General features: G+C 42.3%; 1 protein-coding gene across 1 annotated transcript in view; it reads left to right on the forward strand.

Annotated features, from left to right (window-relative positions):
- Positions 1–684: 684 nt before the first annotated feature.
- The window catches only part of LOC135713942 (uncharacterized), a 62,228-nt gene continuing 50,029 nt past the window's right edge, over positions 685–12,883 (forward strand). The window contains exons 1-2 of the mRNA XM_065237160.1: positions 685–780; positions 855–965. Coding sequence (XP_065093232.1) covers positions 736–780; positions 855–965 — 156 coding nt within the window. The 5' untranslated portion in view covers positions 685–735. The remainder of the gene's footprint in view (positions 781–854; positions 966–12,883) is intronic.

Below are 12,883 nucleotides of genomic sequence, written 5' to 3' on the forward strand. Positions count from 1 at the left end.
GGAGTCGAAGTCGATCGATTTTCATCCGACTTCACAGCCCTGATAGGAAATACAAAAACTGAGATGAGTGAGGTCTAACACAATCGCCATGCTGAGCAGTTCCACCATAGAAGCTAGTTCAAAACTGGTGCCATTAGCTTATCGCATTTTTAACAGCTGGGTATAAAATCCATATCCTACCACAGGTACGTACCAAACATCCCCAGGTGATTTCGGTTACCTAGTGGAAGCACAGCCGAAACTGAATTTATGGTTTGCCATGTTAGTTATCAACGAGAGCTAACTTCAGGGCAACCCACCTGCCTCGTTCTTCTGCTTCTTCTCCATCTCCATGCAATATAGCTGTTCGGTGGGTTTTAGGACCATTTGTGAGGAAATACATTTCCTCGCCCACCGTGAGACCTCTCAAGTCTTAACCCGTGTTAAATGACAAAATCAATAACCGTTGAGAGCTTTACAAACTGGAGCACGTCATTAACTGCAATATAATGGGTTGGAATTTTACGACTCATTCCGTTTAGCCATTTGAGCTCTGCGGAGGAGTTTGGATCATAATTTTAAAAGCTGGCAATTTCCGACGCAAATTCCACTCCAAGGCATTAGGAAAATTCCTTAATCAAAACATTCTGATCCCTCATGGAAAACGATTCCCTTACTAACAGTTCTTCTTCTCCTTCTTTCGTTTCAGTGCTCAGCCTTAAGGATTTGAAAATCTTCGTTCCGGATGCAGTCATCATGGGAAATGCAGCCACATTGTCGTGCCAATTCGAGCTGGAAAAGGTAACTCACTCCGAACAAGCGGACGAATCCCAACGGCGAAACTTTATCCTTCTTCCTGATTCACTTTGTTTCAGGCAACACTATACTCCGTTCGGTGGTACTTTGAGGCCGAGGAATTCTACCGGTTCGTGCCGAAGGAATCACCTCCGGCAAGGACTTTTCCCGTTTCCGGCATCACAGTCGACGTGAGTATATCAATGCAAACTTTCTCTCGTATTTCCAACAGGGCGGCATTACTCAAACTGGCAAATTGAAATGATACACAATCAAGAGTTGGATCGTTTCCGTTCGTACAAAACTGGTTCCCGTTCCCTTCATCTCGCTCATTAGCCACTGGTCCTCCTGTCCCGCTCCTCGAGCAAGTAGCAGAAGAGCAATAACAATAAACATAATGGCACTCATATCTCATAAATATAATTTTAATTATCACCCCCCTTCCCGCCGCCCTTCGTCCGGCGGAACGATCTCAAGCAGGATTTGCTTCGAGGAGGCAATTACTGCTGGGATGAATCGTCGTTGGCCCCCCTCCCGGGAGCAATAATCAACCTTGCTGAAGAGAGAAAGCTTTACACACAATTACTTCCAACCATCCATCGCCACTCAAACGACGACGACGACGAGTGCACTTTTGCTCCTTTGCTCTATAAAATGGCCTTTTAATTCCAAAGTGGGACCACGAGAAGCAAGACTCCAACTATAAAAGAAGGACTCTTTGAAATTGCACTTACTTGCCGCGAAAAGGAACGCCGCTGCAGGGCTTATTAAATCGTGGAAATGGCCTCCGGAGACCACTCGACTTCAGGTGAAAGTTAATGATTTAGAAGTTGGTTTTGATTTTATTTTTGTATTCTTCATTGCCTACCTGGGGTGACTTTATGATTCATTCGCGACAGGTCCAGGACCGTCCGTAGTTGCTTGACATTTAGACTGCTTTATTTCAAAATAACTTAACGAGTTTAGGGATTAGTCAAGTTCTAACGAATAATCTGATCTATTTTCTGTCAAACACTAGATCGGTTAAAGACATTCTCGTTCCAGGCGATTTCAAGGATCAGTGTTGGCAAAATCATCAATCAAATGATATTTTTCCGCTCTCATACGCTCTCAATATCACGCATGATATTGGATCAAAATGTCATGCTTGATATTGATTTTACAAGCTCCTTTGATATTGCGAGACTATTCACAACGTGCAAAAATCAAGCTGAGAGTTGGTTCGACACAAAAATGATTCCGTTGCACCTCGTTTTCTTAGAAAGAGAATGTATAGTGTGCCTTCTCTTTTTACTCTTCACCGATGGCAGATACGAAGTAACTGCTGCCAGCCGTTATGGAAGTTTCGGTTACGTTCGGGTGTAAAGCAAAAATCATGAAACTCAATCTCACCACAGTTTGGTGAGATTTGCAGCTGGTGAGTATTGTTAGCTTGATATCCAGAGCTGCGACATTACAGCTTGCAATTATCAACCGCAGCTGTTTACTTGTTGAATTTTGTCTACATAAATCAAGCGTGATTTTGGGCATTGGTGAGATTTGATTTTTTGATATTTTCCCAACACTGTCAAGGATGATTTCCGACTTTCCCAAAGTAGATTTCAAACGTTCCCAAAGACAATTCCTGACGTTTTCGACGAAGATTCTGGACGTTTCCAAATTAATATTCCACCCGTTTTTGTCGGAGATTCCATCCTTTGCAGAAGATGACCCAAGACATTCCAGGCGTGAGGTTCCAAACGATCCCGAAGACAATTTCTGACGTTTTTGACATAGGTTCCGGAAGTTCCCAAAGATGACTGCCGAAGATGATTCCAGACGCTACAGACGGAGACTCCACACATTTCCAATAGAGATTCCATCCGTTGCTGAATATGATTCCAGGCCAAGTTCCAGACGCAAGATTCGAAATGTTCCCAAAGGAAGGTTCAAACGTCGCAGAAGCCGATTCCAGACGTTCTGGACGGATATTCTAAATGTTGTCGAAGATGATATCAGACGGAGATTCCAGCCGTTGCCAAGGATGTGTCCAAACATTCTTGACGCGAGATTTCCGACTTACTCCACGAATGTTCCAGGCGTTCTCAAAAATGATTCTAGATGTTCTCGGGGATGATTTCAGACACTCCAGTCGGAGAATATTGACATTCCTGACGTGGAATTCCACACGTTTTCAACAAAGATTACAACCATTGCCGAAGATGATTTTAAACATTCCAGATGAGAGATCCCAGATGTTCCCAACGAAGATTCCAAACGTTCCAGAAGACGATTCCTGAAGTTCTCGATGGAAGTTCCAGAGGTTCAAAGGATTCTTGATGTTCTTCGACGGAGATTCCTACTGTTGCCGAAGATGATTCTAGCGGTTCCAGATGTGAGATTCCAAACGATTCCAGACGGTCAAAATGGAGATTCCAGACGTTCCCGAAGATAATTCCAGACGCTGCAAATTCGGCGTCAGACGTTTCTAACAAAGATTCAAGCCTTTGCCTAAGATGAGTCCAGACGTTCTTAATGCGAGATTCCAGACTTTCTCGACGGAGGCTCCAGGCGTTTTCAAACATGATTCAAGACGACGCCGGAGGTGATTTCATATGCGCCAGTCACTCTTGATGTTCCTGTTGCGAAATTCCAGAAACATTTCTGGCGTGAGATTCCAGATATTTCCTGACGTACTTGACGAAGGTTGCAGAAGACAATTCCTGAAGTTCTTGATGGAGGATCTGGATGTCCTCGTAAAAGATTCCACACGTTTTCGACGGAAATTCCAGCCGTTACCAAAGATGAGCCCATACTTTCCTAACGCAAGATTCCAGACTTTCTCGACAGAGGCTCCAGGCGTTCTCAAAAATGATTCAGGACCTTGCCGAAGGTGATTCCAGATGCTCCAGTCGGAGACTCATGACATTCCTGACGTGAAATTCCACACGTTTTCAACAAAGATTACTACCCAAGCAACATTGCTAGTTTTATCGAGGTTTTAAAGCATTCACAAGTCTAAATCATTGTCTACAGAACCCTCATAAAACCAGAAATGTTACTTGGGTACCGTTGCCGAAGATGATTCTGGGTGGTTCCATAAGAGATTCCTTACGTTTTGGACGAAGATCCCTACCGTTACCGAAAATGATTCATACAGAGGTTTCAGGCATTTCAAAGTGATTCCAATTGATGCCGGAGATGATTCCAGACGTTCCACGCGTTTCCGACGCAAGTCTCAACCGAAAATGATTACAGATGTTCCTGACGCAAAATTCCAGTTATTGCTGAAGACGATTCCAAACGTTCTCGATGGTGGTTTAAGGCGTTCCCGAAGATGATTTCAGACACTCTAGCCAGAGACGTTTCCAACGAAGATTGCATATGTTTTCGATGGAGATTCCAGCCGTTACTGATGATGGTTTCAAGCGTTCCAGGCGCAAGAATCCAGACGTCCCAACGGAGGCTCATGAATCCAGATGTTTCCGAAGATACTTTTGGACTAGACAGAAAACCAATCTCTAAAAGTTTCAGCTCATTTGGCTGTACCACGATTTGATGCTTTTGGTTCAACTTCTAAGTTGTCATTTTTTCACACATTTTGACCAAAAACCCATGTAAACTTTGAACTAAAAGCGCTAGCTCGTGGTACAACCAAATATGCTAAAACTTGCAGCAAGAAGTTTTTTCACCTTCAGGCACAATTCTGAAGATGGCCCCCTTTGAAAAAGTTCAATCTCCGACATAAATTTAGGCCAGTCTATTCCAGACGTTCCTGACGCTGAATTCCACACGTTTTCGACGGAGGTCCCTGCCCTTGTCAAATATGATACCAAATTCTGCCCCAAGACTCCAGAAGTTTCCAAATTGATGGTGTATCCAGGCGTTTCCGAAGTTGCTGCTTCAGGCGTTCTTGACGTGAAATTCCACACTTTTTCGACGGAGATCCCTGCCGTGGCCAAAGATGATTTCAGACGTTCCTGACTCGAAATTTCAGACGATCCTCCGGAGCCTTGAATTGGTCCCAACCGTGATTCCGGATGGAGCTTCCATGCGTTCCCGAATGTGATTCCAGACGTTACAGACAAAGACTCTAGACGGAGATTCCAAGCATTTTAAACAGAGATTTCAGACGATCCAAAAGACGATTCCCGAGCTGTAAATTGAGATTCCAGCCATTGACGAATACGATTTCAGATTATCTCGAAGAAGTTAACAGCCGTTGAAATCTTCTTACTTTTATGTTGCAGTTTGCAGGAATTTCCGTTGAAATCGTCTGGATTTTTCGATGAAATCATCTGGAATGTCGAAATCGTCTGGAATCTCTGTCAAAACTCTGTCTAGAACGACATCCGTTGGAAATGTCAGGAAACTCTGTCGAAATCATCTGGAATTTCCGTTGCAACCATCTGGAATCTCTACAAAACTCTGTTTGTAACGACCTCTGTCGGAACTGCCAGGAAAATCCATTGAAATCGCTTCGAATTTCCGCTAATCTCGTCAGGCACCTCAATCGAAATGGTCTGCGATTTACGATGAAATTTTCAATCATGTTCGTCGGGATATTCTAGAATTTCCGTTGAAATTGTCTGCAATGTCCGCCGAAATCGATTGGAATCGCTGTCAAAATTCTGTCTGGAACGACCTCCGTTGGAAATGTCGGGAAACTCTGTCGAAATCATCTGTAATTTCCGATAATCTCGTTTTGAATATTCATCGAAATTCACGTTGCGTCGAAATCGTTTGGAATCTCCGTCGAAATCGTCTGGAATTTTCGTCAAAATCGTCTGGAATGACCTCCGTCGGAAGTGTCAGGAACATCGGTCGAAATTGTCCGGAGTTTCAGTTAATATTTTGTGAAATATCCGTCAAATTCGTCTGGAATGTACGCTGCAATTTTCAAGACTTTCCGTCGAAATAGTTTGGATTTTTCTTTTAAATTATCTGGAATGTCCGCCAAAGTAATTTTGATTCTCTAACAAAATTCTGATTGGAACGAATTCCGGTGAAAATGTCAGGAAACTCTGTCGAAATCGTGTAGAAATTCCGTTAATCCCGATTGCCCAAGTAACAATTTTGGGTTCATGAGGGTTCTGTAGACCATGATTTAAATTTGTGGCATGCTGTAAAACCACTATAAAACTTGAAATGTTACTTGGGTGGAATCTGCGTCAAAATCGTCTAGAATTTACGATGCAATTTTCAGTAATTTCCGTCGAAATAGTCTGGAATTTCCGTCGAAATCGTCTGCAATCTGTCAAAACTCTGCCTGGAGTGACCTCCATCGGAAGTGTCACGAAACTCCGAAGAAATCATCTGGAAATTCCATTAATCTTGTCAGGAATCTACATCGAAATTGTTAGAAATTTCCGTTTCAACTTTCAGTAATTGCCGGCGAAATCGTTTGAAATTTCTGTCCAAACTATGTCTGGAACTACTTCCGTTAGAAATGTCAGGAAACTGTGTCGAAATCGTCTGGAATTTTAAGGAATTTTTATCGAAATCGGCTGGAATTAGTGTTGTAATCGTTTGGAATGTCTGCCGAAATCGCCTGGAATCTCTGTCAAAACTCTGTCTGAATGACCTCCGTCGGAAGTGTCAGGAATCTTCGCCGAAACTACCTAGAATATCCGCCGAGATCGTCTGGAATTTCAGTTAATCTCGTCAGGAATTTTCGTCAAAATCATCTGAATGTACGTTAAAGTTTTCTGGAATTTCCGTTAATCTCATCTGGAATCAAATTTGTCTGGAATTTACATTGAAATTTTTAGGAATTTCCGTTGAAGTATTATGGAATTTCTATTTAAATCGTCTGAAATGTCCGTCAAAATCGTCTGGAATCTCTGTCAAAACTTTGTCTGGAACGACCTCCGCTGGAAATGTCAGGAAACTCTGTCGAATCATCTGAAATGTACGTTAATCTGGTCTGAAATCTCCGTCGAAATCGTCTGAAAATGTCTTTGTCCGAAGTTTCCATCAAAATAGTCTGGAATTTCAGATGAAATCATCTGGAATGTCCATCAAAATCATCTGGAATCATTGTCAAAATTTTGTATGGAACAACCTCCGTTGGAAGTTGCTGGAAACTACTTTGAAATTGTCTGCAAATTTCGTTTATCTAAGTGGAACCTCTGTTGAAATCGTCTGGAATTAACGTTGAAATTTTTAGGAATTTCCGTCGAAATAGTCTGGACTTTGCGTTGAAATCGTCTGGAATGCCCATTGAAATAAACTGGAATCTCTGTCAAAACTCTGGTCAGAACGAACTCCGTTGGAAGTGTCAAGAAACTCCATCAAAATCGTCTGGAATTTCCGTAATTCTCGTCTTGATTCATCGTCAAAATCGTCTGGAATTTACGATGCAATTTTCAGGAATTTCCGTTGAAATAGTTTGGAATCTCTGCCAAAACTCTGTCTGGATTGTCCTCCATTGGAAATGTCTGAAAACTTTGCCGAAATCATCAGAAATTTCCGATAATCTCACCTGGAATCTCCATCGAAATCGTCTGGAATCCCTGTCAAAACTCTGTCTGGAATGACGTCCGTTGGAAGAGTCAGCAATTCCCGTCAAAATCATCTGGAATCTTTGTTGAAATCGTCTGGAATTTTAGTTAATCTCGTCTGGAATCTCCATCAAAATCGCATGAAATGTACGATGCAATTTTCAGGAGTTTCCGTTGAAATCGATTGGAATCTCTGCCAAAACTCTGTCTGGAATGTCCTCCATTGGAAATGTCTGAAAACTCTGCTGAAATAGTCAGAAATTTCCGATAATCTCACCTGGAATCTCCATCGAAATCGTTTGGAATCCCTGTTAAAACTCTGTCTGGAATAACGTTTGTTGGAAGAGTCAGGAATTCTCGTCAAAATCGTCTGGAATCTTCGTTGAAGTCGTCTGAAATTTTAGTTGATCTCGTCTGGAATCTCCGTCAAAATCGCATGGAATTTACGATGCAATTTTCAGGAATTTCCGTCGAAATAGTTTGGAATCGCTGCCAAAACTCTGTCTGGAATTTCCTCCATTGGAAATGTCAGAAAACTCTGCCAAAATTGTCAGAAATTTCCGAAAATCTTACCTGGAATCTCCATTGAAATCGTCTGGAATCCCTGTCAAAACTCTGTCTGGAATGACGTTTGTTGGAAGAGTCCGCAATCCCCGTCAAAATCGTCTGGAATCTTCGTTGAAATCGTCTGGAATTTTAGTTAAACTCGTCTGGAATCTCCGTCAAAATTGCATAGAATTTATGATGCAATTTTCAGGAATTTGCGTTGAAATCGTTTGAAATCCTTGCCAAAACTCTGTCTGAAATGTCCTCGATTGAAAATGTCAGGAAACTCTGCCAAAATTGTCAGAAATTTCCAATAATCTCACCTGGAATCTCCGTCGAAATCGTCTGGAATCCTTGTCAAAACTCTGTCTGGAATGACGTCCTTTGGAAGAGTCAGGAATCTCCATCAAAATTCTCGTCTGCAATCTTCGTTGAAATCGTCTGGAATTTTAGTTAATATCGCCTGGAATCTCCATTAAAACCGCATGGAATGTACGATGCAATTTTCAGGAATTTCCGTCGAAACTGTCTGGAATTTCGATTGAAATAATCTGACATGTCCGTCGCAGTAATCTGGAATTTCTGTCAAAATTCTATGTAGAACGAATTCCGTCAGAAATGTCAGGAAACTCTGCCGAAATCGTCAGAAATTTCCGATAATCTCACCTGGAATCTCCATCGAAATCAGCTGGATTTAACTATGTCAAAACTCTGTCTGGAATGACCTCCACTGGGAATGTCAGAAAACTCTGTCGAAATCCGATAATCTCGTCTGGAATGGCGTCCGTTGAAAGAGTCAGGAGTCCCCATCAAAATCGTCTGGAATCTTTGTTGAAATCGTCTGGAATTTTTAGTTGATCTCCGTCAAAATCGCATGGTACGTTCGATGCAATTTTCAGGAATTTCCGTCGAAATTGTCTGAAATTTCCATTGAAATCATCTGAAATGTCCATCGAAGTAATCTGGAATTGCTGTCAAAATTCTGTTTAGAACGACCACCGTCAGAAATTTTACGAAACTTTGCCGACTGGAATCTCCATCGAAATCAGCTGTAATTCACGTTAAAATTTTTAGGAATTTGCGTTGAAATCGTCTGGAATCTATTTCAAAACTCTGCCTGGAACAACCTTTTTCGGAAGTGTCAGGAATCTCCACCGAAATCACTTGGAATCGTCTGAAATTTCGGTTAATCTCGTCTTCAATCTTCGTCGAAATCGTCTAGAATGTGCGTTGCATTTTCCAGGAATTTCCAGTTGAAATTATCTGAAATTTCCGAAGACGTAATCTGGATTCTCTGTCCAAATTTTGTTCAGAACGACCTCCGTCGGAAGTGTCAGGAAACTCCATCTGGAATTTTAATTAATCTTGTCAGGAATCTCCATCGTAATTGACTGCAATTTACGTTGCAATTTTCAGTCATTTCCGTCGAAATAGTGCAGAAATTCCATTGAAATCGTTTGCAATCTTCGTCAAAATCGTTTGAAACATCTGTCAAAACTCAGTCTGAAACGACCTCCTTTAGAAATGTTAGGAAACTTTGCCGAAATCATCTGGAGTTTCCGTTACAATTTTCAGGATCGAAATCGTCTGGAATTTCCGTTAACCTCGTCTGGAATCTCCGGCGCAATCTCTTGGATATTTTGTAGCAATTTTCTGGAATTTCCCGTTGAAACAGTCTGGAATTTCCATTGAAATTGTCTGGAATGTCCGTTGAAGTCGTCTGGAGCGTCTGTCAAATCTTTTTCTGGAACGACTTCCGTCGGTCGTGTCAGGAAACACCGTCGAAATCGTCTGGAATCTTCGTCGAAATAGTCTGGATTTTCCGTTGAAATCGTCTGAAATTTCCATCGAAATCGTTTGGAATTTCCGTTGAAGACGTCTGGAGCCTCTGTAAAAAACTATTTTTGGAGCGACCTCAGTCGGTCGTGGCAGGAAACACCGTCGAAATCGTCTGGAATCTCCGTCGAAATAGTCTGGATTTTCCGTTGAAATCGTCTGAAATCTCCCTCGAAATCGTCTGGAATTTCCGTTGAAGTCGTCTGGAGCCTCTGTCAAAACTATTTCTGGAGCGACCTCAGTCGGTCGTGGCAGGAAACACAGTCGGAATCGTCTGGAATCTACGTCGAAATGGTCTGAATTTTCCGATGAAATCGTCTGAAATTTCCATCGAAATCGTCTGGAATTTCCGTTGAAGTCATCTGGAGCCACTGTAAAAACTATTTCTGGAGCGACCTCAGTCGGTCGTGGCAGAAAACACCGTCGAAATCGTCTGGAATCTCTGTCGAAATAGTCTGGATTTTCCGTTGAAATTGTCTGAAATTTCCATCGAAATCGTCTGGAATTTCCATCAGTCGGTCGTGGCAGAAAACACCGTCGAAATCGTCTGGAATCTCCGTCGAAATAGTCTGGATTTTCCGTTGAAATTGTCTGAAATTTCCATCGAAATCGTCTGGAATTTCCATCATCTGGAGCCTCTGTAAAAACTATTTCTGGAGCGACCCCAGTCGGTTGCGGCAGGAAACACCGTCGGAATCGTCTGGAATCTCCGTCGAAATAGTCTGGATTTTCCGTTGAAATCGTCTGAAATTTCCATCGAAATCGTTTGGAATTTCCGTTGAAGTCGTCTGGAGCCTCTGTCAAAACTAATTTTCGAACGACATCAGTGAGTCATGTCAGGAAACACCGTCGAAATCGTCTGGAATCTCCGTCGAAATAGTCTGGATTTTCCGTTGAAATCGTCTGAAATTTCTGTCGAAATCGTCTGGAATTTCCGTTGAAGTCGTCTGGAGCCTCTGTCAAAATTATTTCTGGAACGACCTCCGTCAGTCGTGTCAGGAAACACCGTCAAAAAAGTCTGGAATCTCCGTCGAAATAGTCTGGATTTTTCGTTTAAATCGTCTGAAATTTCCATCGAAATCGCATGGAATTTCCGTTGAAGTCGTCTGGAGCCTCTGTAAAAACTATTTCTGGAACGACCTCCGTCGGTCGTTTCAGGAAACACCATCGAAATCGTCTGGAATCTCCGTCGAAATAGTCTGGATTTTCCGTTGAAATCGTCTGGAATTTCCGTTGAAGTCGTCTGGAGCATCTGTAAAAACTATTTCTGGAACGACCTCCGTCGGTCGTTTCAGGAAACACCGTCAAAATCGTCTGGAATATCCGTCAAAATAGTCTGGATTTTCCGTTGATATCGTCTGAAATTTCCACCGAAATTGCCTAGAATTTCCGTTGAAGTCGTCTGGTGCCTCTGTAAAACTATTTCTAGAACGACCTCCGTCGGTCGTGTCAGGAAACACCGTCGAAATCGTCTGAAATCTCCGTCGAAATAGTCTGGATTTTCCGTTGAAATCGTCTGAAATCTCCCTCGAAATAGTCTGGAATTTCCGTTGAAGTCATCTGGAGCATCTGTAAAAACTATTTCTGGAACGACCTCCGTCGGTCGTTTCAGGAAACACCGTCAAAATCGTCTGGAATATCCGTCAAAATAGTCTGGATTTTCCGTTGATATCGTCTGAAATTTCCACCGAAATTGCCTAGAATTTCCGTTGAAGTCGTCTGGTGCCTCTGTAAAACTATTTCTAGAACGACCTCCGTCGGTCGTGTCAGGAAACACCGTCGAAATCGTCTGAAATCTCCGTCGAAATAGTCTGGATTTTCCGTTGAAATCGTCTGAAATCTCCCTCGAAATAGTCTGGAATTTCCGTTGAAGTCATCTGGAGCATCTGTAAAAACTATTTCTGGAACGACCTCCGTCGGTCGTTTCAGGAAACACCGTCAAAATCGTCTGGAATATCCGTCAAAATAGTCTGGATTTTCCGTTGATATCGTCTGAAATTTCCACCGAAATTGCCTAGAATTTCCGTTGAAGTCGTCTGGTGCCTCTGTAAAACTATTTCTAGAACGACCTCCGTCGGTCGTGTCAGGAAACACCGTCGAAATCGTCTGAAATCTCCGTCGAAATAGTCTGGATTTTCCGTTGAAATCGTCTGAAATCTCCCTCGAAATAGTCTGGAATTTCCGTTGAAGTCATCTGGAGCCTCTGTCAAAACTATTTCTGGAGCGACCTCAGTCGGTTGTAGCAGAAAACATCGTCGGAATCATCTACAATTTTGTCGCAAACGTCATTTCGAACAGAAACTCCGTTTCCGTGCTATAATTTTTTGAGACACCATTTTGAAAATTTTACAAGATCCAAAATGGTCGAATTTTAGCAAAATTGTGAATCATTGTCCATAAGAAACAATTATGAAAAGATTCATACAAATCTGAGAAGGTTGGCTTTTGGCTTTATCCGATTCATCATTTGGTGTAGAACTGCTCTTTGGATCAGCTTCTTAGGAAGATCCAAACATTTGAATCAGAAACTTTGAACGCTTAGCACATATCTAAACATTTGAATCTATTACAAGTTTCAATAAAATACACTGGAGTCGCTTTTTACGCGGTTTTTTCTTACACGGTTTTTTTTTACGCGGTTTTTTTTACGCGGATTTCGGAATTTACGTGGTTTTTTTTACGCGGATTCCGGAATTTACGCGGTTTTTTTTACGCGGTTTTTTTTTACGCGGGACATATCACCCGCGTAAAAAGCGACTCCAGTGTACCAATTAAAATAAGTAACTCTAACTAGACTTGTACTAATTCAAACCAAATGATCCAAACACGGATCACTACAATGTATGCTGAAATACAACTTCTATTCCAGTTTCAATAATTTCCCCCCTTGAGGCCCGATGGAAGATTGCCGTCGTCCAACATCCGAAGCTGCGCTGATTGCAAGCAACAATTTCCCCAGCCGAATGTAGAACGTTCACAATTTCACCCCGGTTGTTACTTCCGTTTCTGGCACAATTTCCAGCGAAGCCACATCTTCGCAACTGGGAACATGTGTTTCCTCTGCAGTGTTGCTATTTTGCGCTGAAAAGCAGCGGTTGCAAATCTTGCCCCAAGGTCTCCGAGGGGGAAAGGATTACCGATTTCATGACATGTTGTTGACACAGAGCTGAGTTGCAGCGTTCAGAATTTCCTGCCGCCGAATTCAACCGGAACAAGCCCCCGAGGGACCAACCAAGTTGGCATGC

Source organism: Ochlerotatus camptorhynchus, unplaced genomic scaffold (assembly GCF_037179485.1).
Source record: "Ochlerotatus camptorhynchus isolate MF236.1 unplaced genomic scaffold, CSIRO-AGI_Acam_v1.1 ptg000596l, whole genome shotgun sequence".
In the NCBI taxonomy this organism is placed as follows: domain Eukaryota; kingdom Metazoa; phylum Arthropoda; class Insecta; order Diptera; family Culicidae; genus Ochlerotatus; species Ochlerotatus camptorhynchus.